This window comes from Styela clava, chromosome 8 (assembly GCF_964204865.1).
Source record: "Styela clava chromosome 8, kaStyClav1.hap1.2, whole genome shotgun sequence".
Lineage (NCBI taxonomy): Eukaryota > Metazoa > Chordata > Ascidiacea > Stolidobranchia > Styelidae > Styela > Styela clava.
Genome location: NC_135257.1, coordinates 19,904,705 through 19,930,952, shown reverse-complemented (window position 1 = coordinate 19,930,952; position 26,248 = coordinate 19,904,705). Strand labels below are relative to the sequence as shown.

General features: G+C 37.2%; 2 protein-coding genes and 1 long non-coding RNA gene across 4 annotated transcripts in view; 1 reads left to right on the top strand and 2 right to left on the bottom strand.

Annotated features, from left to right (window-relative positions):
- The window catches only part of LOC120345619 (collagen alpha-1(XII) chain-like), a 50,587-nt gene extending 46,398 nt beyond the window's left edge, over window positions 1–4,189 (top strand). For both annotated transcript variants that reach the window (XM_078115354.1, XM_078115353.1), the window contains 3 exons: window positions 352–442; window positions 1,945–2,066; window positions 3,240–4,189. In XM_078115354.1, the coding sequence (XP_077971480.1) occupies window positions 352–442; window positions 1,945–2,066; window positions 3,240–3,330 (304 nt within the window). In that variant the 3' untranslated portion in view covers window positions 3,331–4,189. The remainder of the gene's footprint in view (window positions 1–351; window positions 443–1,944; window positions 2,067–3,239) is intronic.
- A 6,043-nt stretch (window positions 4,190–10,232) lies between these two features.
- On the bottom strand, window positions 10,233–13,011 carry LOC144425637 (uncharacterized). Its single transcript, XR_013477569.1, has 3 exons — window positions 12,894–13,011; window positions 11,767–11,866; window positions 10,233–10,354 (listed from the first exon to the last, which is right to left on the bottom strand). It is a non-coding gene; the product is annotated as an uncharacterized LOC144425637 (long non-coding RNA).
- A 4,802-nt stretch (window positions 13,012–17,813) lies between these two features.
- Window positions 17,814–23,103, bottom strand: LOC120346343 (uncharacterized). The gene has a single exon (XM_078115190.1). The coding sequence runs from the start codon at window positions 23,040–23,042 to the stop codon at window positions 21,789–21,791; it is 1,254 nt and encodes a 417-aa protein (XP_077971316.1). The 5' UTR covers window positions 23,043–23,103; the 3' UTR covers window positions 17,814–21,788.
- Window positions 23,104–26,248: the final 3,145 nt, after the last annotated feature.

Below are 26,248 nucleotides of genomic sequence, written 5' to 3'. Positions count from 1 at the left end.
CACCGTGGTATGCAGGGGTGTAGCCAGGGGGTGGTTTTGGGGGTCCCTCCCCCCTTTTGAAATGTAAAAAAAATAAAAGCATTATTCTGTTTCTCACATTGCAAATTTTCGTAGCTTGAAACGCCTATCAGACCTTCAAAACTCACGAAAACACACATTTTCCGGCGTTCGGTCAGACCCGCTAGTTGTTTCGATCTAACTTGGCAAATAGAAATTTCAGAACCCCCCCCCCCTCTTCGAAAATGTCTGACTATGCCCCTGGTGGTACGCCATATGATTAGGCCACTTTATCGGCTTTCATTCATGATAAATATGAAATCCTAAAGTTTGAATCACAACCTTATTTTTCAGAGTTCAAGATCTTCAACCATCAACCCAGTACAATGTAACTGTTGTTGCCAACTATGGATATCATATTGTCAGTGAGCCTGTGGAAGGAACGGTATGTTACAATTTATTTATAATTTAATTGAAAAATTATAATTATTATGATTTATTTTATAAAACGAGAAGATTTTTAATAAAAGTGCTTAAATTAAGGACCTGAGATCTTAACTATACATGAAAAGATAGAATAGTTGCATGCAGAGCAGTGGATTCTGTGCAATTTGAAATCTGGCACCCTGAATTCATAAAGCAACTCCAACTCTGAGCTGACAAAAATTATGACTGTTGCTCAGTAAACTCGAATATATATCCAACTTAAAGATTTGTATGCTGTTTACTGTGAGCATGAGAATGAGTTGGAATAGTTGCCAAAACGATTTTCATAGCATACTGCTTTAACCTAAATACTATCACATTGCTTGCAAACGTCGTTTGTTTCTAGGCCATTCAGAATAACAATTGGTTCACGATTTAGTTATATTTGTATTTGGAGGTTTTTGAATACCATCATTATAAGTCTGGAATGAAATTCTGATTCCCAACTCAGCGAGGGGTTGAAAATACAGCCCCGATTCCAATTATATCTCAATGTTTACAAAAGCATCTCAGACCGTATATGTTGCGAGAAACTTATTACTTATCGATTTTAATCGGAGATTGAATCTGCTCCAGATTTTGCATGTGCATTCATCATATCTCGGACCAGAAGCCTATTGATTTTGGGCGAATTATGTCGTATAATTAGCGAGTTATTAATTAATTAGTGATGGGACACAAGGTGTCACTATGGAGTAAGAGCGCTGTTTTGGGGGTCCCCCAACTTTCAATCGATAAATCTTCGGTCTCTGACCGATATTCTTGTTTACTACTTGCTCTGGACAAGGCATCTACTCATATATAACGATATGTAAGAAACTACAATTTTTGGGAGGAACTTGAGTTTTTACACTTAGACATTACCTACTCAATTTATTACACCCGGGCGAGGTGATGGGCAAGCGAATTCAAACTCAAGATGTGTAACAAGCATTTCTAACACAGTCCAGAATAAAACTTCCACCAGCCAGTATGTTTCCCAGCTTTTTATTTTAGGGGGGGTGTTTCCAGTGATGTGATTCAAATTTTTTGTCAGCCGGTTCCTTCACAAAAGTCATATTTTTCAGCCGGTTCTGTTACAAACAGAACATTGGCAGTAACCAGTAATGCTAACCGGTTCGCTGTTCTCATAAAATTTCGTGAGACGGTTCTATAGAACCGGTGCGAACCGGCTGAATCCTACCACTGGGTGTTTCCAAATTTAAAGGGTGTTAGATATTTTGTTATTAGTGATAAAACTATTTGTAACTTATAAAAATGTGTTATGTAATTAACTGATCCTTTTCACCGGCATATGAGCCTTTTTCTTAATATTCGAATACATTTTTAGCTATGTCAAGAATTCAAGTATGGTGTCATGTCTGAAAATTAAGAGGGGTGTTTGAAAATTCAGGGGGGAGGGGGGGGGGAGAGGTTATCACTGCCGCTAGCTATTCACTTTAATCATTTTCACTTTTTCAGGTTACAACTGAAGATCCATCAAACGAGGCAGTGTGTACTTGCAGCACTTATCTTAGAAAACAGAGTGAGATGCAAGGCACACTCAATGATCTAGTGAGCGTGATACAGACTCTTACAAGAAAGTAAGTTTAACTTCTGTTATTTTACACCTTCACAGTTTGATGAGGTTTTCATTGTTTTGAGTTATTGCCAGATTTAGTATGTGTATGTTCATTATTTTGTGTTCATTGGCAGTTTTTGTGGATGGGCGCATACGTTTTTCAACTTTGTGCTTAGGTATACTCGTCCTCCAAGTCTCCTGCATTTTATTTGTGCATTTGTTGTTGTTTTGTTTTATGTCAGAGTGACCAAAAGCACTTGAATCCATCTGGTTCAGCATTGCCTTCTCTATTCCCTTCACCCTAAGCAAGGTGGTGGGCATGGATTTGAACTCAAGATTTTTCTTTAACCAGTAAAGTCAAAATAGTTGTATCTATCACTTTAACCCAGGGGTGTGCAACCTGCTGCCCCGGGACAAATGCGACTCTCAAGGAAAATTTATGCAACTTGCGGAGAAGTGCCAATTTTGAATGACATGCGGCCCGTAAAACGAGTTTTTATTTTAATTTATTTTGGTACATGCAAGTAATTCCAATCCCTTTGCCTTGGGGAGCTTATACCAGAGTCCAATTTACCTATGCATATGACGCACAGAACTAACTACACATGTACACATGCACACCACAAAGATCAATAACCAACATTTTTGTGCCTGCAACTACCAGAAGGCCTATGTTAAATAAAGGGTGCTGCCCGTGGTTTCACCCAGTTATTTCTATCTGGCCCTCCTGTACTCAGGGTTGCACACACTTGCTTTCACGAACAGGCGGCCATTGAGCTGTGAGGTCGCTGTGAATATTTTTGGGGTGATGAAACAGAAATTCAAATTGAACATATTTGTCAATCTGAAGTTATTAAAAGAGTCTGAAGATTGTTAGATACTGATTGACATAAAACATCGGGACCAAACCTCATCAGTGCCATGGACCCTCTTGAGGAACTGCCTTAAATTTGTGGAAACATTTAGATAACCAAAAACAGTTAATACTGTTAAATTCAAGTAGGCTTTGCTGAAAACATGATACTAATAAAGACTACATGCACCTATTAGCTTTTTAAGATGTCGTATTTCACAAGCTAGACAACTGTGGAAAGAAGTTTCATTTTCCCATCTTTCTGATGCCCACCATTCAAATTATTTTGTATACCCTTGGTGGTCTCAAGATAAATAATAATTCCTCTATCTTTTCGTTTAGGATTGAAAGAATGGAGAGATCAATCTCGATTGGCAGTGTTGAACTCAATGATGAACCTCTCGGGATTAGAAGAGGGGATCATGGCTTTTAATATCTGGCATCCCTCATTTTTCTAATTTCTTTTCATGGAATAAGAACATAAGAAATATGAAGAAGAAAAATCTTCAAAGTGACAGAATAATTAAATAGGATTTTAAGGCATGGATTGCCGTATTCAGAAAAGGAATCTCTGGAATACATTTGCTATATTTATGTTGTTTTGTACATGCTTGCTTAAAGTATAATGCCAAGCACTTTCTAATTATTAACCGACCCTGACCGTATTGAGAATCTCAGTGTAAAGGCCCATTGAAGAATATATTAATTGCTAAAATGTCACATTAGGATGACAAATAATGTTGACTATCAAACAATTTCACATAGATGTGTTTTTTGGTTTCTGTTGCAAAATCGGGTGAAACTAATACGCTATGACAAATCATAGGAGCAAGAGTTACTATAGCCCTGACATGGGCAGACTACGACCCGCGGGCCAAATTCGGCCCGTTGGGTACTGGGTACTGGCTCGCGCGATGCTGTCACAACCAAACTATAACCAAATTTTGATGATCCAAAAAAACCTTGCCCCCCCCCCCCCCTGCTATAAGCTATTCTGTCTTGCACTCATTTTTACACGGGTTCTATAACACTTAGTCAGTCAGATAGAAAGGAGCGGCGATTACTTCAATCAACCATATATCAAACTTCAATGTTTACTTCCGAGCTGTATTCGAAAAGACACTTTTTTGGGTCTTAAATTTCATAAAAATTAACACCCAGCATTATTTAACAAATTTTTATGAATTTGATGAAAAGTGTTCACATTTTTACTAAAACTGCAGTATTATTAACTTTTTATTTATTCCAGACTACACTATTATGTACATGTAAATAAAATCATTTCAAAAATATTGTTTTTGTGCTGACTATGAAAGGTTATTTAGGATTTGGTTTTTTAATTACCTTGGAAGAGGAAAGTCGAGCTTAACTATGATATGGCAAACCACCAGCGTAATACGACTTTAAATATGGCTCCTTGTCCAAGCGATTGTGTTAACAACCACAAGATGACGACTTATGCTTAACTCTATCACGCGACTATATAGACCAGGGGTTCGCGAACCCCATGGGTACTTGGATGACAGTCGAGTTTTTGTATGTTGCTCTTTTTTAATATCCTTTATTACTACCATGGGAAAATGCGAGCCCATTGAAACTAGACGCCAATTGAATTGTAGATTTTCTCTGTTGTTGTGATTGTGACGCAACAATGTGAATTTCAAGGCTTCGTATACAAACTGTGAAATCTCTAAATACAGTGTGCTGCGAGCATTGTGATTATGCTTATTGCAACCTGGAAGAGATTTTAATAATTCATCAGTTAGGCAGATGATAAAAGCAATAATATCAACAAGGCGATTTAATTTAGTTACATATAGTCATTAAATTGGTGTTGCAACAAATTGTTAGTCAATATATCAGTATATCACAACTTAGTTCGGTGTCTGATTACCGGGGGTTCGCCTTGATTGTTTCGTAACTTGGGGGGTACTTGACAAAAAAAAGGTCGAGAACCCCTGATATAGACAATATCTCTGTGGAAACTACATTGGGTTTTTGCATATTTGATCTCATTAGAGAGGACTTGGGCTTCTTGTATGTATATAAGTGTAGTTATATAAATTGGCTATCCATTTGCAGGAAATAGATGGGTTTTGCATATTGTCTTGTAGTCATTATAGCGATGTACATTCACATAATATAGAATTTCATATCTAAATTGGATGTAAATAAAAACAAGGTGGCTTGGTCACACAAGGATTTACCTATTTATCTCGGGGGTGCGGAAAGCCGATAACGCCTCAACCATATGGCGAACAAAGGACTCTCGTCCGGTTACCATTCCATGTCGGACATGGGATTAGTTATACCTAGTCATACTTATCACCTAAAGGTTGTAGTTTATTGTTAAAGACTGACTTCGTCTCTGAACGTAACTAAATTGATTTTAGTATTGAACATGATCCAATATCTTGTCATTGAAGAATGTACTTGGGTTAATAGATAAAAGTTAGTTGGATCATTAATCGCACTGCAACATATCCCCTGTAAACTTTCTTGGTATCATCTCACATGTCCTTGAAAATGGAGCAACAACTGAATAATCTCCTATTCCAACTGACAGTTGTGTGTTTTTCGGTTGTCATAAATCAAATGGAGGCCCTTTTGGTCATACTTCACTTGCTCGAAATGATAAATTTTATAATCCAACTGTTTTAGATCAATTACTTCGAATATTATTTATTTTGAATATCTGGAAGTGAATTTCTATATTTTGTGGAGGAATTCCACTGAAACGACTACGAGGTGATAATATTCTTGCCCAATAAACTAAGAACAAAAATTAAACTCAACAGTTCCTTCAAGGAGACGACAACCAGTGCTATAAGAAGCTCGGTTGTTAGATTCTCTTTATCTAGTCTCTATTTCAAGATAGGTAGGAAATCTTATTTTGCATATTCTTGGTTGTACCGCCGTAGTATGTGTATCAGGTTGAGGTTAGCCCATAATTTTATTCCGAATTTCCCTATTTTAGTCTTATTACGAGTCGGGGACTGTCTGTGTTAGCCAAGTGGATATACCCCCACTGCTCATAGGTTTTAGTCCCTTTACACAACTTGATGTAAAGTAGGCGAACAAAACTAGCTACCTCCATATTGGTACACATACTTCTGGAGCGCCTTCCTAGTTTCAGATATCCGACCCTGATAAAGATCTTATTCCAATGCCACGCGAGATAAGTCATCAACAACCCATTAAAACACACGATTGACTCCAACCAACATCAATTCAATAAAGTTTTATATTGCTTGAAATAACAGGAACATGATTTATATATAGCTTCATAATAGAGTTACAGATGAAAGAAATAGGGCCGAATCTTGAATAATTTCGTCTGTTGTTGTTGGTTTGGTCCGTTCAGTTTGTAGTCTTCATATTTATCATCGAATAGTGAGTGCTGTTTGTAGAATATGAAATCTGTAAAAAAAAAAGATAAATTAGGTCACAGGGATGTCCAATATGAATACGAGTATATTACATTTAAAATTTGTTATATTTGCACCTGGTACGGCAAACTTATGTTTTTACTTGAAATGAACTTCATTTAACACCTAACAATGCAAAAACAGAAAATTAATCAGAACAATATTTACATAGGACTATCCTGCATCACCGAGATTCATATTTTATCAATTTAATATTACAAATCCTTCTGTCAAACACAAATCAGTTAAAGTTGAAAAATCCCTTTAAAATCCTTTTAAATTGCAAACTGCAGGGAGTCCTCGACTTACGACGTTGTTCCGTTCTTGAAAAGCGGTGTAACCCTAATTTCAGTGTAAGTCGGAACATTGTATTGTACAGTACATAAATTACTCTATACATATCTTACTGTATTGTAAAGTATGGTACAGTAATAAAATGCACAAATAATGCAAAAAGTACGATGTGAATGACGAAAACCAATGAGCCCAAAGCATTGATTTTCTTGATCACAATGATCCAGTTGGGCTAAGGGCTTATATATTACAGTACAGTATTATCTTTTATATTTTTAATGAGTGCGTTCGTAACCTCGAAACATCGTAAGTCGCGACCGTCGTAACCCGAGGACTCCCTGTATTTGATTTGGGCACTGCTGACCCTGAACATGAAAAATAAACTTAACAGAAGATCTGGAAAGCAGGTTAAAAAAAACTCAACTCCGTTATTATGATTGAGTACTGACCTTTAAGTATAAAAACAAGAGCAATCGGAACTTCTCAGTCAAACTTTATTTTCGGGTTATTGACAGAAACATAATGATATGCTACTACAAGAAGAAACAGCGTCACTCCGAGCATGTTAGCAAAAATTGCAAGTTGAATATCCGTGATCATCTTGCCTTTATAATTTATTTATCTGAAAATAATTCGAAACACAGTTTAGGATAAGATTGGATTTTACATATTTATCACGGGGGAGAAGAAAGCCGATAGGATGGTTTACTCATATGGTGAACCACAGCCTTTCGTCTGGTTACCAGTTCATGTCTGGTATGGGATTGGTTATCCCCAGTTATTTGTTTTCGGATCAGGAAGTTTATGCGTGCAGGTCACACAAAATGGCAATATATATTATAAACTGGCAAAGTCAGATTATATTTTTTGAGGAAAAATATTCTGTAATCCATTGGTCGCCTTTCCTTTATTTGAACCTATACAGGGATAATTCATTTTAAACATAACTGTTGCCAAGGCACAGATCAGAACGAGGATGAATAAAAGCAACTTGACGAACCCATAGTCAGAACTACACGATTACATATTTATTTCAATATTTTCGTGATATGAATAATTCTCAACATGTGAAGTGTAATCACAATTTCTGTCTAAATTTTGAGTTGATTTTGAAAAATTCTCAGAATAAACACAAATTAAAAATGGACAATTCCAGACAATGAGCATAATCCTCTAGAAAAATACGATGTGGAATTTGAACCTAAGATGTCACTGCTCGGATAACTTTCATTTTCTTGTTAACTTGTGTACGATTTATTACTGGTTGGAAAAAATACTTATTTTACATGAGAAATCGGGTCTCATGTAGTTTCGTACCTAACAAACTTCTAATGGGCGTAGGATAACAATTCTTTCATGTGTCAATCCTAACCCGCACCTGACTACGCCATTCAAAAATTATATTACTACGATAATAATACAGTAGAATGAAGTTGCGCAAAATACTACAAAAAGCGCAATCTAATAACGTCATCATTTTAATTCCTCAAGAAAAAATAATCCGATTTACAGAAGAGAAGTTTTTAGCAAAAAAACGGCAATTTTCGTCACATGACGACCGCAATTAATTTAGTTTATTATTGAGACAACCATGGCCCAATATGAAGCATCTTACATGGTGCAAGACGCCCCTCGTTTGTGAGACACATAGAGTGTTTGTTTTATCGAGCCAAATGGAGGGAAATTCTTGGAATTTGGATAGTATGCCGTACTGTAGTGACATAATTTTTGGATAGGGTAGTCAGGTGGCGGTTAGGATTAAAATGTCAAAAAATTGTTATGCTACGCCCACTAAAAGTACCGTATGTTAGGTACGAAACTACAAGAGACTCGAGAAATCCCCCATCATTGCATCAAGCGCTCAGTCACGCAAATTATTTAGCAAAAAACACAAACCTATTTAGAAAAAACTGTGCTCATATCAAAATCATGTGATGAGCAATTTCAGCCTACATATACGAGAAACAATAAACAAAACAGAAAGCAAAAATATCTCACCAAAACGAATCCCTCCGACCAAAATCTTCACAGATCGAACACGACTGCAGCAATTTCCGTGTTTATCGTCACAACGTCACCAATTTTCCCACGCTGTTCTTCCACGCATGTCAGAGTGATGCATGGAGTCCGACGGATGTTTATCGACCTGTGACCCCAGAAAATTCATTACGGATGCTTATTTTGCGATTGTTTTGGAGAGCTGGCGCTTACGAAGCGCTATAAATGTTCATAGTTATCATATTTATTGAAATTTTTTCAACCAAGATCGCTTTCATGTACATATAGCTAATTTTAGCCTACTCCAGAGTTCCCCAAACTAGGGGTCCGTGATGACTGCAAAGGGGGTCCACATCGATATAAAAAGAGTCTGATCGATCTCTAACGATTGATTTCAATTAAAAAACATTCCATTTTCATTTTTTTAGTTGAGCGCTGCGGACGAATATCCATTGCTATCAGAGAAGGCAAATAAATTTCATTGCTCTTTGCAGCGACCCGCGTGTGTGAGGCAGCATTTTCAGTTTTTACTAATATGATGGCAAAATACTGGTCGAGCCTTGCCGTAGAGTCGGACATACAAGGTTGCTTGTCACAAATTGCTACGATAATTGATAAATTGTGCAGTGAAGAGCAACCTCATTCATAGCATTAATGTCGTTTGTGTTGTAAACGAAACATTAACTGTTTCATTTTACAAAACTCATCATTTAAAAATTGATTTCACGGAAAAAAATTAATTACTTTTATTTACTTCTTTTTTTTGTTTGTTTTTTCAAATTTTGTGTCGTGAACTTCAACCATTTCTGATAATCATATTTTACTGTGAATTTATCAGCGTAAACTTGGAGGGGGCTGACTTCGATGACCGCATGGTCGTATCGCTCCTTCCAGTCTATACCGAAAAAAGCGTACTGTTTTATAGCCATTATTTATTTATTATTATGACTGTTTTTTTCTGGTTGACGAAATAAATCTCTCTCTCTCTTATCCTTCTTCGTTGGTTAGGCACAGAAATGAATACAACATGGAATGGGGATTCGTCAAACTAAGATTCGCAAATAGGGTCCGCGGCCCAAAAATACCCTAAAGTATATTCCCACCGTAAGATTTTTATAGCCCTATAATCAGTGGTGGGATTCAATCAGCCGGTTCCATCACAACAGTCATATTTTCAACCAGTTCTATTACAAAATATCATTGACAGTAACCAGTAATGCTAACCGGTTCCCTGATCTCATAAAATTCCATGAGACGGTTATATAGAACCGGTGCGAACCGGCTGAATCCCACTACTGCCTATAATCCACTAAAATACGACAAGTAAAGATGAATATGTAAATCCTATCCTATCCTAACTATAGCAAGTAAATAGGATTCCAAGGATGGACTGAGCTAAGTTTGATAAACTTCGTGAACCGACTCAGAGGATCAACGTGAATGAAAAGACGTTGAAAATCTCTATTGATTGGATTCGTAGTTCTATTGCTTTACTTCCTATTTCATCGAGAGCATTTCTATACGCTGTTTTCTGCTTTCTAAGGACGCTTTAGAACTGAATAAACCTTCATATTGGATTAATTTATCATAATCTGAAGGAATGAAAAGCCGTAAATTTATGATTTACATTTATTCATTATAATCCGTTTATAAGCATTTTAATATTTGGAAGTCGGTCCTTGATTATAATGTCCGAGAATATATATTGTACGTGATGCTGAATAATGTTCGCTGTCTCTGGAAAATAAAAAAAACGCAATATGAACGAAGGTCTAAAAATAGGTACAACTAGCTTACAGAGAAAGTAAAATTTTTGTCAACGAGACAAAAACAAAAAATGATGACAAACACGATGATTCGGGTAGTCTTTCGCAATATGCAATATTGTATGTCTGTATACTTCAGTCTTCAATGGATTTTGTATTATCAATATGTTTGTTTACTTGTGTCAGTACAATATTTCACGAACGATGTAAAAATAAAATTCTGAAAATGTGTTATTATCATCGAGGTGTATGGCTATGGGAATCGACTGCGAGATTTCAACTAATTCTTCTCATCCATGCCCGGTAATGATAATATTAGAATTCCGAGGTTTCAAGAAACAATCCAATATTTAAGCCATATCATTTCGTCTGATTTATTTTTATTTTCGATCGTTTTTACAATGGATGTTTCCCCGGTCATCGATTTCCTTGTTTATATCCTTAGCAATTACTAATCAGTGATAAGTTTACAAAGACGTAATAATTGGAATTTATGCCGCACTTATTTCGCTCAGACAAATATTCTAGCATGGTTGTAAACATTGCCTCTTTCTAATAGTTCCGCGTGTTATTTGTCGGTTTTTAGCAGTGTTTCCAAAAAATAGTTGTAAATCAAAAAATAACTTAATCGTCATTGTGTCCTTCAAGGACCTTTAGTTTAGTCACAGTAATCAAAAATTAATACCACAAATGCTGCGATAGACTAGCCGAAAATCAGCTATTAGTACCCATAAGCGGCACGTGGATTATCATTTTTAATAAACACGATAGTTTTGAACATGTGAGCCAGTTGCACCAACTCGCCAAAACACTCTCAAAATAAGCGTTGATAATTTTGAAATAATAAAGTATAGGGAGAATCTTTCAGGGGTTAAAGGTCGGGGAAACGTCAATTCAATATGGGAGCTGGTCTATGGAGGTGTACCAGCGTCATATTCACAGTTTTATGTCTGAGACTGATAACGAATCAGCTTTGATAGGCTTCCTTTATGCGTTGACTGCCGATATTAATGGTAACCTTTGTCAACTTTTTTTAGTCATGTATAATTCCGAAGAAAAATAAAATCATATAAGGTCTACATATTATTATGTTACTCCCGTAGTATGTGTACCAGGTTAGGGTTAGGCCATCATTTTATTTCGATTTTGTTTTATTTTAGTTCTATTACGAGTTCGGGAACTGTCTGTGTTAGCCAAGTGAATATATCCCTACCCATAGGTTCCAGCCCTTTTACACAACTTGATGTAAAGTAGGCGAACAAAATTAGTAAATAAATATTGGTACACATACTTCTCGGGTGCCATTATTATTTTACACTAAAATAGAGTCCGACAATAACATTGACGAAATAATTAGCGCAAAATGAAATAAACGGCGCTTACTTCGCATATTGATCCAACGCAAACTTCACTGGGTCTACGATAACTCACGAACATCCGTCGAAGTTGCATATCCGACGGAGCAGACACGACGTCTCGCATCCTAAAAGTAATCGAATAGAATAAGTTTAAATTTTAGGAAATGTCTATTTTAATATATATATGGTATTATAAAGTGTGGCCTCATAATCCAAGTCAACTAATACTTGTTTTACCAGGTTTTAACAGTACTGACTTCAAGCCTCGTTCCAGCATGCATACGTGGCAATAATGAATTGAATATCTTAGGCTGTAAGAGGTCGCTTTGCAATTCCTTGGCTTTACGTCATTTTCGTTTGATGATGGCTTACGTCGAGCAAGAAGTTCTCAGTCTGGAAAGCCTATAGAATCGACAAACTGAAATTCGATTCCAAACATTTATTGGACCTCCAGAAGTATGTGCACCAAGATGGCGCACAAACTGAACATAGTATGTGTACCAGGTTAGGATTCAGGTTTTGCGCCATCTTGGTGCACATACTTCGGGAGCGCCCATTTATTAGTCCAAAACTATGCTCGCGTATCCGGGATGACGCAATTTGGTAAGAAGTCATTTCTGTTGCAATTGAGAAATCATGCTTCGACTGTTCGGCTACGTATAAGGTTTTCACTAGGCTAGAGCTCTGTCTCTATGCCGAGAAAATTGAAATACAACTGCGACTCTACCTCTCTGCTGAATAGCAATAAGCACGTAGTTGAACAATGAGTCTTTTCTGTACCAAATTTATTTCTAGACGATCATTTCTTCTATATCGACTTGAGCAAATTAGTTTTTAATGGTGACCGTACATTTGAACCCACGTACATTTGAACCAATACATTTGCACCTCTATATCCGCGGGTTCAAGCTATATGCGGGTGCTAAAATCCATGGGTTAGGGTTAGTATGGGTTCAAATATCCGTGAAAAAAGAAATTTTCATATGTGCAATAGTATGCAGGGGCAATTGTCGTGGGTTCAAATTACGGGTTCAAATGTACGTGGGTTCAAATGAAATGGAACCTTATTAATAAATGGCTGGTTTTTACAACTAAGGCACAATGTTCGAAAATAAACGTTTGAGTATCGCTCTCATTTGTATTTAAACTCACCAGCCTCTACGTTGAGGATCATCAATGAAGCAACAGCCAACATCAGAGTCAGAGTCAAGATTTTATTCATCATTTTGACTTGAGGATGAAGTTTTTTTGAAACAAGACAAGTTTATCTTAAACTTTTTACCAAAAGATTAAACATGTAAATATACAGACAGAGGAATTGTTGTTGTTGAACAAAATATTACGATTCCCCTTGGCTAATGTTAAGCAACTTCTTGGCGTACGGGGCTTACAAATTGTAGCAATTGTCCGCCAATAATGTTAGCGGAAAACAACGAAACAAGCAAAACCACGCATCCACCTTCAGTATCGAAAACATGCTAATTGGTAATGTTCGTGTATTATGCTGACTGGCTGCACGTCAAAGCGGGATTTTTGGCTGGACGGTCGGGACGCCGGGACAGAACGTTGAAAAGTGGGATTGTCCCGCCCAAAGCGGGACGTATGGTAGGCATATCCTTGGCTCATGGGCCAAACGCCTCTAAATTCTGGCTCATTCCAAGGTAGATTACTTAGAAGTATACATAGTTTATTTACAAGACTGTTCGACCTCTCATGAAATGCTTTTTTGTTATTCAGGTTTTTCAAATTACCTACAACAATTTTAAACGATTGGTACCAGCGCTTTGCTTTCAAAACACGAGATAAACCGATATTTAGAAGTTATTTGGATGCCCACCATTAGAAGACTACGTGAAATCTATAACAGACTACTATGAATTAACCTCACATTGTGAGAATTTCAGTAATCACGGAATTCGATTAGCAGTGCAATCTAAGAACTTCCCTTGAGCTTAACATGACGCTCCAAAGGATTTTACTTTTACGCATCTTGAATCGCAGCGTTCGAACCATCGCAATTCAGTTTCCCTGGCAATTTTAGGGTACTCCTGCAGTATGCGAACCAAGATGGCGGACACCGGAACGTAGTATGTGTACCATGTTAGGGTTAGGCCATAATTTCTGGTACAAATACTACGGGATTGACTTGGCTAGTTCCTGAACTCGTAATAGAACTAAAATAAGGAAAATTGGAATCGATTATGGCCTCACACTAACCTGGTACACATACTATGTTTCGATGTCCGCCATCTTAGTTCACATACTACAGGAGTACCAATTTAGGAGCTATCAAGCTCGCTCGACATCTTGCCTGAATTGAGCATTCTGCTATGCTTTTTCATCATAATTAAAAAAATCCGTACGCGACATGAGAAGACATCACGTCAAGTAAGGAGAGTAATCAATATGGCGACAGTGTAGCGCTACCGTGAACTTGTATTTGGCAACGTTTGTCGTTGGAAGGTTCTATGCGATTGTTTTCACTATCCATAGCAAAGCTTATGGCTGACTGTTTTTCGAGCAATTTCTCACTTATATTGTGATGCAAATAGGAAAAACGCATGTTACCCAATATCTAGCCTACCGTAGGCCTACTATGTGAGCTTGCACCTATATCTTCTGTATTACAATATTGAAGAATACATGACAGCACAATTGAGTGCAGTGGCGTCCGCGCTAGATCCAAAGTTCTCGCTAAAAATAACCGTGCAAGTTTTTCGTCCTCCTCCGCTCAGCCAACCTCCCACGCCCGCAATAAAGGACAAACAACAGCCTTGCATCTAAGTGTAATAGGTGTAAGCGGAAAAAATATGGTAAATCATCACAAAAATCTCTATCAATGAAAAATGCCCACGACTACGATAACCCCCAAAATACAGAAAATATAAATTTCTGCTTTTGTCACCACGGTTCCCATAACAGCTGATGTTGAAATTAATTTGTCCATGCCTGCAGCAATAAGACAGAAAATGCGATTTTATGCGTAATGCTTCACCTTGCCTGCCAGTGAACATCAGATCGTGGGATTACGGCACTCGTTTCAAAGCCATGCTCGTTTGCGATTTTGTAATGATGCAACTGACCTGCAATCAAAACTCATATCGTGGGATTACGGCACACGTTTCAGAGTCATGTTTTTTTACGATCGTCTGTCTGGGAGAACTTGAGGAGCAGAGTGAATGCGAAATTATGTTTATAATTGTGACTTTCAACGTCTGGCACGAATTTCTTGAACTATATACATAGGCTCACCATACGTCCCGTTTAGGCGGGACAGTCCCACATTTCAAAGTCATGTCCCGACCGTTCATCCAAAAGTCCCGCTTTGGCATTCAGCCAGTCAGCAAAATACACAAACATTACCAATTAGCATGTTCTCGATACTGTTGTTGCTTTGTAGCCTACTTACAGGAGGTGGAATCTTGGTTTTGTTTGTTTCGTTGTTCTCTGTTAGCGGATAATTGCTACAATTTGTTACGTGTAAGCCCCGTACGCCAAAGGGGTGCTTAACAACCTAAATTCTTTTCTATTTTCCGAACTGAAACCGATATTTAGACAGACAGCGCATGAACTCTCGAGGACAATGTGGTCAATGAAGACAGCCAGGGTGGTTTTGAATGCAGGCCCCTAATGTGAAATCGGTAAATTAAAAGCTGAAAAAATAACAGCTATAGTCTTTGGAGGTGCCCCGCTTCAAGGTCACAAAAATATGTTAAGCCTATAGTATATATAGTTGTATACACTTATACCCAGTGGTAAGTACTTTTTGAACATAAGCCTTCTTTCCACTTGAATATGCCTGGGCTTGTTCCCGTAAATATAATCCCTAATGCAGCATACAGTGGACATGCAGTGGACATCAGATATATCTTGCAAATGTTATGACTCTCTCTACCCGGGTCTGCCATTAAAATATTTAGCTCTTCGGTCATTTTAATACGAGATTGTATTATTGGACACGTCTGTGTACATAACGATCGTTTCAATATTATGTTGTTGTTCTTGTTAGTTTTCTTCTCTTTCGTCATGATAAAATCGCTTTTCTCTTCGAATACTGAACCAATTGCTTTGAAATTTTCAGTGGTTAAAGATTGATTTTTTTGCCAGAAGGATATTACTTAACTTATTATTATTACCTTATTTCAAAAATTCCTGTGCACTTCAAGAGATTCGTTTTTCATGTGTCAGAATAAAAAATAGCCACACCTTGTGAAGTTGTCATATATTTGAGCACAGCTCTCTTGTTACAGTACTAAAGCGCGGCTCGCCCAGATTCAATCCTAAAGGCGTGCGGACGTTGTTCTCACTTTTGACTCTTTATCTACCAAAACGGTACTCCTGGAGTATGCGCACTAAGATGTCGCATAACCTGAACCCTAACCTGGTACACAACCTGAGTTCAGGTTTTGCGCCATCTTGGTGCGCATACTTCAGGAGGTCCGAAAAACTGTGTATATTTTGAGATATTAACATTATTAATTATATCCAAAATCATAGCTCTGGTTATGGTGCCTTTTTTATTCCATGCCATTTTGGTATTAACTTCCTAGATATTCATTTTGTCACAAAAATAGCAATAATATACTTATATCGTTATATGGGTGTTGCGATTCGTTATCGAGCACACAACACCTATATACTTTAATGCAGCGTTTTTCAAACTGGGGTCCTTTATGACTGCACAGGGGTCCGCAACGATATTGATTTCTATTAGAAGGCCATACTATTTTTTCCTTTAAGCGTTGCGGGCGAATATCCATTTCAGTCAAAAAACGCAATTAAAATTTGGGTGCTCCCGAAGTATGCGAACCAAGATGGCGGACATCGGAACGTAACATGGGTAACAGGTTAGGGTTAGGCCATAATTTTTTTCCAATTTTCCTTATTTTAGTCCTATTATCAGTTCAAAGACTAGCCAAGAGCCTCCCGTAGTATTTATACCTAAAATTATGGCCTAACCCTAACCTGGTACACATATTACATTCCGATGTCCGCCATCTTGGTTCGCATACTTCGGGAGCCCCAAAATTTGTTGCTTTCTGCAACGGCCCACGTGTGTGAGGCAGCATTTTAGCTTTTACCAACATGATGACAAAATACAGGTCGTGAAGTGGGAGTCACAAAATGCTCCGGGAATTCATAAATTCTGCATTGAAAAGCAACCTCATCAAACATTACTTATTTATTTTTTTCAGTGTCCCTGCTCAACACTGCCACAAGTGGTTAAACTTTCCAGCACAAAAAAACGGCGCTCCAGAAGTATGTGCACCAAGATTTTCCTAGTCAGTTAGACACAGAAATTGATACGGTCGGTTAGGCTTATGATCTTACGATCAAAGCGATATCTTGAGAACGAAAACGATCAGAACGGCATCCGCCGTCTTAAAAGGCTCATGCGCTGAATAGCTCCAAACTATTAATTTTTGCGAGTATTTATTTAATTTTAATTAACGGTTTTTAAGTATTCCTGATTTTGAAGCGCCTTTTCATATAATTTTAAATCCGAAAAAAACGACCATCGATTTACACCTGCCGATAGGTTTTGTCGGCTGTCCCGGTTCTTCGCCATCAGTTTTTGTATTTTGTGCAAGCGGAACAAAAGTAACCAGATCTATCCCACGCAATAGCTGGTAGGTTATGACTTCCTCTTCTATCTAAAATTCTAAGCTAATAAATAGGAGACAATTGTTCCCATGACCAGACAAGTCGGTCCCCCATTATGGACAGAGCGCTTTACCAGCTTTCCGTTGGGTGAGTAAGATATGCGGTGTCCCACTCGTCTTGCAATTACTTGAATTTCACATCATAGGAATAATCTAACAATTGCCAGATTTTTATAAAGGCCTGGCGGTGTGGCGCATGGTGGTAGGAGTTGGCACCGCACTTCTGATTACCCAGCGTGGGTCTGCAGGTTCGAATCCCATGCGGGGACATGCGAAAGGATTGCTGGACTCCTCGCCGCCCACTACATATACTTACTCTAACCATTTTGCCTGCAATATTTCTATATCCTAAACCAGAACAGTGTGTAACACAGCGTTTTTGCTCTTCCCTGGAATAAACAGACAACAATCATATCTTAACTCATCAATAATGTTTATACCTAATACGAATACAGATTTATTAAAGAAATATTAGAAGCAAGAAAGCAAAGCCCATATATATGTTGAGCAACAAGGTGGTACCGTTGTCCTACTGTCATAAAGCACAATTATTTATGTCACAATTTCTCACAAAATTTTGATGAAATAACGGTCCTTAAGGAAAAAAATGAATTAAAAGTAATTGAGCTATCCTCGTGTTTTCTAACACCGGATAATTGGAGGCCTTCTGCCAGTATTTTGGGAGAAAGGCAATATTTTGTGGCAACAACTTGAAAAATAAATTTGTAAAACATTTTTAAACACATAGCGTGAGTTGACAAACAAATCAGTTAGTTGAAGGGGATTGAAGCTAGTTGAAATTATCTTTTCAGAAACTTGAATAAAAAAAAAATTTTGGTGTAATTTTCCAATTTTTGTAGTGAAACCTGAATTTTGACATATATAGGAAAACTTTTAGAATTCTACATTATGGGATCTGAATATTGCCATACCTCTTCAATTTTAGCTAGGCAAGTTTCCTGAATTGCAATGTTGAAAACGGCTTTCAAAAAAAAGCAACAAAAAAGTGAAAAAATACAGGCAAGGGATGAAAGGCAAAAAGTTTCACCTACACTGTCAAAAATTGAAAGCATGATGGATAGAACAACATTTACGAGAAGATTTACAATGATTTAAAAACTTTAAGAAACAAACATTCATAATTAGCAGCATTAAGTAGGCTTGATATTTACTACCAGACTGAAAGACTTGGATATCTGGGGTGAATAGATGCACACCGCAACTAATCATTCCCCACCCTCAATATATCGGCTGCAATACCCCTTAAGTTCTTGTCTTGAGGGTCTAAAATGTGTTTCCAGCTACGAAAAATTGCAATGTATAACACACAAAAATTCCTTTTCAAATCTCGGGGGGGTCGCGGGTCGAAACACTCCCCCCTCTCGGTATGTCCCTACTTAAAGTCCTGGAATGTTGGCGAAACCTCTCGGGCCAATTCCCCATTACCAGCCTCTCAATCAAGGCTTACGGAGGCAATAAAGATATCGCTCTTTCGAAAACAGTAGTAGTAGCTCATTACATATTAGGGACTGTTAGTCTATAGAGCTTTTCTCCAGTTTTCCATGCTGTTATGAAGATAAGGAGACATCGGGCACCACAAAAATTACTAGGTTGCCAGACAATACACTTTGTGGCACAATTTAAGAAGCAGACATTGGACTCCATGGAGCATACAGAAAATATGAAAAATAAATATGAATAGAATAACCTATAAAACACTTCCATATCGAACAACTGGAAGCAATTGTCTAGTAGTTGAAATTTAAAGCAAATTTAAATTTTATTCATGATTCAAAGTAGGGCCATAGAGCAGAAGAAAAAGCGCACCAGACTGAGTTGAAGTCGTTAAAAAATAGACAATCCAGAAGTATGTGTACCAATATTGAGGTAACTAATTTTGTTCGCCTACTTTATATCAAGTTGTGTAAAGGGACAGAAGCCGATGGACAGGAGGTATATTCACTTGGCTAGGACAAACAGTCGCCAAACTTGTGATAGAACTAAAATAAGGAAAATCGAAATAAAAATATGGCCTAACCTGGTACACATACTACGGAAGTACCCAAAAATTGACTAAAGATTAGTGAAAATTTTGAATGACTTTATTTAAAATAGAAAACCTAATCCTCACTACTGATATACTGTAGTGCAGCGGGTCCCGAAAGAAGTGAGCCACGAAAATCAACAGAATTGTGTTAAACATAACTAATTTATGATTGGATATTTTACATATTGTATTTATTATAAATGTCTTATTGTTTCTTGTTTTGAACGCTGTGTATATAAATCAATAAATTCAATTTGCCTCTCTATAACGTTTATTTTCTGTTACGTAGCATTCTGTTACAATCATTTAATTCATTTTTATTTGAAGGGAGCCTTTTTTTTGTGTAAATGCGCTGTTAGTTTTTTCCCTGATAATTTAGCGCTGCACGAGCAAACACTTTGGGAAGCATGGTGATCTTTAGCAGGGCCATTGAGTTGAAAAAGGTCATTGAACTTGGGGCCATTCTAAAATGACTCAGGTTGACAGAAGTTCAGGCTCGAATTCAATTTAAAAAATGATTATGAAATCCAAACCTATTTCTGACTATGCAAACTTATTAAAGACAGAAGCATTATTCAAAAAAGATTTGCCTAATAAATTTATATTCGATACACTGAATTCATTGATGTCAAGCAAGACCATTAGATCACAAAGGTCATTGGAGCCATTCAAAAAAACAAAACTTAGTTTGACTCCTGACATTGCAATAAAGGGAGAATACTAATGAAAACCATGTCTATCTGAACCATAAAGCATTGTCCAATGTGATTTATATGACATACAATGGCGTGTGTAATTTTCCCTGTTTAACATGATTGTTTTATGTAATCTCAGAGTATGTAAACCAAGATGGCGGACACTTAGGCCATAGTTTCAAGTACAAATACTACGGGAGTCACTTGGCTAGTCCCCAGACTCGTGATAGCACCAAAATATGGGAAATTGTAATAAAATTGTGGCCTAACCCTAACCTGGTACACATACTACGTTCCAGTGTCCGACATCTTGGTTCACATACTACAGGTGCGCCTTGTTTCATAATATATATTATATTTACTTAAATGCTATCGAATGTATTTTTACCAGGGCTGGGATCTGGAATAATGTCATACAAATAATAAATTCTATCCTTTACAGCACATAAATTTTTATAAATTTCCATTCATAATATTAATTTAAAATCTCAAGTTGAATTTATATTTTTAAAAGTTTCATTTTGAAATTCTAATATGATATCATCGTTTCGAGTCCCGCTTCCACGAAACTGCATTTATAAAATATTTTAGAATAGTGGTCACATTTAAAAACTTTGATGGGTATGGTGCCCAGCTCCAAAGTGAAATAAACGCTCGGAACCGGTGCCACTGTGATTTTGAACCAGCTCCCCAGCCCTGATTTCGAATAGTACATTGTTTGATTTGGTCAGATAAGAGATAATATGAAAGTAAAGTATGTATACCACCATAGGAAAAGTGTCCAGCTCTCGAGCTATAGTTTGGTGCTCCAGAAGTATGCACACCAAGATGTCGCACAACCTCAATCCTAACCGGTACACACATACGATGTTCAGGTTGTGCACCATCTTGGTGCGCATACTTCTGGAGGTCCAAACACTTCTTATACAAGCAGAGTTCGTTGATGTTATATGGATATAAAGTCTTAATGACGATTGGCATGTTCATATCCACTCCACATGAACATGATGTTTTCCAATACAAAGGGTTTTGCCACAAGGAATCTTGAAAATACTGTTTGATAAAGTTATATTTTGTTTTGTTTGGAAAAGTTAGACCAAGGTTGTGCAACAGTCTTATCGCAGGCCATAATCCAAGCCATTTAGTGTGGCCCTTGTCAACACTTAGATTTTTTCCCATCAAGCACAAAATCCTAATCCAACAGTTTATGTTTAAAACAATGCTTACATGGATAAAACTACATAGTTTTTGCTCTTCTCGCTGTGTTAAAAAGCAAAAGTAGATGTCAGTCGACTGATGGACATTTAACCAGTCAGCTAAGTGTTGCTACAACATCTGTCAAGCTGATGTTAACAAACTATACAAAAATCAAAGTTTCAAGTGTCCCACTAAGATGCTGAATAAATAAAATTTTGCCCCGAGAGATTTTTTTAATTTGTTGTGTACGAAGATAAACTGGAATTTTTTGTGTGGCCCAGCTGGATTACTGAAGTTGGTTATATGACCCACCGACAAAAAATGTTGCACACCCCTGCCCTGAGTTAGACTACAATACAAAGCTAACAAATATACTTTCCATTCCTTGGAAAGTGATTGTGTTATTCCATTTTTCAATACATGTTTCACTAGCAGTGTTTTTCAGTTATATTTTGTTCAGTAGTTCGTTTTCCGCAGACTCCTTCTTCGAAAAATAATCTCCAAATTCTTTGAGATTGCAGTAATATTTCTCATCAATATGGACTCGCATATGACGTCTAAGTTCACGTGCCATCGCAAATGTTTTTTCACATATTATGCATGTGTATGGTTTTTCTCCTGTGTGAACCCGCATGTGATTTGTCAGTTCATGCCCAGTTCTGTAACATTTTCCGCATATATCACACGCATATGGTTTTTCTCCTGTGTGAACTCTTATGTGTTTTTTCACATCTCCTGGTGTTGTGAAACATTTTTCACACATATCACATGCGTAAGGTTTCTCACCAGTGTGAGTGCGCATATGTGTCTGTAAAGTTGCTTTACGTGAAAAAGATTTATTGCATAATTCACATGAAAATGGTTTTTTGCCGGTATGAATCCATAAATGTTGCTTTAGATAGCCTGGCGTTTTGAAGGATTTTTCACACAAATCGCAAGCAAAAGTTCTTTCCCCAGCATGTGTTTGAATGTGTGTCTGTAGATTATCTTTTCGCATAAAAGCTTTTCCACATTGTTCACATATATGTGGTTTTCCACCGATATGAATAAGCGTGTGTTTTTTTCTATCACTTGCCGTGACAAAACACTTCCCACACATTTCACATGGATATGGTTTTTCTCCTGTGTGAGTACGCATATGTGTTTGTAATGTGGTTTTTCGTGTGAATGCTCTTTCACATACATCACAAGCAAACGGTTTTTCTCCTGTATGTGTACGCATATGAATTTGTAAATTCCGTTTTGACAAATAGGCCTTGTTACATTCTTCACATTTATGTGGTTTTATTCCTGTATGACTTTGCAAATGCGCTTGTAAATTTCGTTTCAAAGTATAAGATCGTCCACATTGAGCACAAACATGCGGTCTTTCCTTGGCTTCTGCAGGAACTGGCGTTGAATTTTGTGGATCCTTTTTAGAAATACCAGCCGGTTTCCCAGGTGATTTTTCCTTCGCATTAACAAGCATGCGGGTCCTTAAGTTTTTCTTTAATATGAAGTATTTCCCAGATTTGATTGCTTTAGAGTTATCCACTTTTTCTACCAAATCTTCAACTTTTTTGCGTGTATTTTGTACACTTGGTTCTTTGTGCATATGTGTTATCATATGCTCTTTCAAAAGAGCTTTTGGTAATGTTTTGTCGCAGTTTGGACAAGTAAATACCTCTTCAATTATCTCCAACTCATCACTGCTTTCCATTGCGATCTTTTTAAATAATGTATGAAGTTAACTATAAACAGGTCTAAACATACATTGATAAAAGATATTATTGCAAGCATCAACAGCATTATCATATTATAGGCTGTTCACAGCCTTTTATGGCTCACGGCCCCCTTCCAGAGGGTTTCAGCACTCATGGCCCTCTGTTTATCTTTCCAGTGGTATTTATAGTGTTATTTTGATTGGTGGATTCCAAATCCAATTACCGTATATGCTCGTTTTACCGCCCGATCTTGATTAAGAGCCTGTTTGAATAGCCGCCCGTGTGAACAGAACATATAAATAAATAAGGTCCGGTGCTTGAATACCCGCCCGATGTAAATGCTGATTTTTCAGTGGTAGAGAACAATAGGAAATAAGAAGCGCTTTTGTCACAACGCTGTAGAATTTTAAGCACTTGTAGATGACACTCACGCCTTAGGCGTCCAATTACCGTAATTTTTGTGTATAATTTTACTTTAAAAATAACAAGCGCCCGTGCTTGAATAAGGGCCGGTTTGAATAAGGGCCCAGTTAGTGAGTTTGGTTAAAAAAATATGGGCCCGGGCTATAAAACGAGCAGATACGGTATGTCAAACAATTCATGCTCAACAAAGTGAAACACCCTGTGAAATAACTCTACCAAGCAATAAAACTAGGAAAAACGAGATTTCTTGTAAAGTGAATAGTAAAATCAGTTTTGCGCCTAACATTTTGACCCCCCCCCCCGTCTCACTGCTCCGTGACCCCAGATTGGGAACCACTTGTATAGGGTTTTCACAAGATCGAAACCTCACAAATATACTATTCCACGGAAAGAGATTATTTTACTCGTTCTTATCACTACAACACAATGGTTTCCAATCAGGGTTCTGCAAAACCCTAGGGCAGGACTAATCAACTTGTGGACTGCGGTCCAAATCCAGACCTTTCGATTATTCGATTTGGACCGCACCTAATTCTTCATTTTGAATCATTGGCCCAACTTTGGATATGTGGAAGCTTCTTTTTATTAAAGCTTATATTTATTTTCATAGTTTCAAAGGGTATTTTAAATTTGCTCATATTTGCACCTGACTACGATATATATGAAAAGAGCTGTAACTCAAGAGTCTATATTAAATACAATCAAATATTTTTGGTATATTTCATATGATATATATAAGTATATTCCACTAGTGTTCTGTGATTCCTGTCAATTTGTTGTTTCACATTTTTGTGAATGACTTATTTTATGATGATAAATGCCATATTTGTGGCAATGGTCATGTATAGATCCAGTGTAGTAAGTAAACACCAAAAAGGACCTGCAGTTCAAGGCACTCCGCTGCCGCGGTTCGTTCGTGGCAGGAGCTGCCATGAAGTGGTAAGAACTGCGCCTCCCAAAAGTGAGTGTACCAATATGGAGGTAGGTAACTAATTTTGTTCGCCTATTTCACATCAAGTTGTGTAAAGGGACTGAAGCCTATGGACAGGGGGTATATTCACTTGGCTAACACAGACAGTCCCTGAACTCGTAATAGAACTAAAATAAGGAAAATCGTAATAAAATTATGTCCTAACTCGAACCTGGTACACACACTACAGGAGTACCCAGTTCAATACACAATACCCTAATACTAATAATATAGTGTTGACAAATAGAATAAATATAAGAAACATATGGGATCAGAATGACTTTGGAAACTGAAAAAATTTCAGTCAATTATGAGCATTCTGAAAACAGACTATAATTGAACTCTGGAGATGAACCTACTTTTTGTAGCCTGGTATACACAACATGCAAGAGTTGCGGGAAAGTCAGGAAACAGAATGCTGAGGTGACTAGTAACAATTCATGACTAACGATAGTGTTCAATGCCAAATGAGAACACTCAGTAACTTGCGTAGTTTTGAGATTTGTTCTCCAGTAGGTTTGACTCTTTTAGCACATTTACTAAAACAGAGTTTTATATAAAAAACTGAGTAAACACCATCGGCATGGCATGAGACACCAATTTATGTTCATTGTTCGAATTTTCTGACAAGTTTCACAGTGTTCAACTAATACTGTCAATGCCCCAACTTGCCCTTTTCATTCGAAGCCACATTAACCCCCAAGTGTTTATTGGAGTTATCATTCTGGAAATTACCGTACTTTGCTGTCTTAATAAAACTATTTACGGTAATATTGCTCTTTAATGCCTAAATAGTCTATGATCGAAGCACCTTATTAATTAGTGTAGCTATGATAGGTTTATTCAATTATTTTATTAATTCGATTTTTAATTCAGAACCCTAAGACACCTCGCATAGCTTGGAGCGGTTTTGTCACCCTGCTGCCCGCTGGTTTCCTAGTAACCAAGCAATTTTTTTTATCATATCTACCTGATACATATCTATTTGGTACTCTATAATCTCCTAACCTAACTATGCCCAATTGTCCCAAAAATTATTGTGTATTCAAATATTAATATTTTTAAGCAATTTCCAGGGCCAATTTAAAACTAATTCATAATTCAAATGGTCTTTTGGTACAAAAATTCTGTGGGCCCAATAGTCTGTGTGACAAAAAGTCTGTATAACCCTGAGAATACCCAGAAATCACTTTAGCCCAGCGATAAATGATTTCACAAATAGAACAAACATGTGAACTATGTTCAGCAATGGATCAATAATTCGATGCCATTTCTGTTCATTCATGCTTCGTTTATTGAATGATACAGGGTATAAATAACTCTAACAAGGATAGGAAAGGACTTACAGGGGCAGGGGGTTTTTAAACTTTTACGGAGCCAAGTCAGTATTTTGATAAGTTATTGAATAGCTCGAGGAGCTGCTAGGTATCTCTCATGGAGCCCAATGCCTATATGCTGTAAACTACCAATGAGCAGATAGATGGATTTATCCATTCTCTTTGAAAAACAATCATAAATGAAAGCAATATTTATGGCATACAGTCATAATAGTAAAACATACAGAGTACAGACATACCGGTATCTGCTTGTGACAGCTAAATACTGTCACAGTGCTATCTTCTGGCGTTACAAAATGGCGTTTGAGGAATGACGCTCAAATAATAGATACCGGTAGTGAGACTGTAGACGAATTATTGCGGACAATCAAGATGCCAGTCACTAGATACCCGTAACGGAAATTGGACGAAATATTGGGGATTTGCAAGATTGCAAACAGTGTGGTACCAATGCAGTACGATAGGATTATAT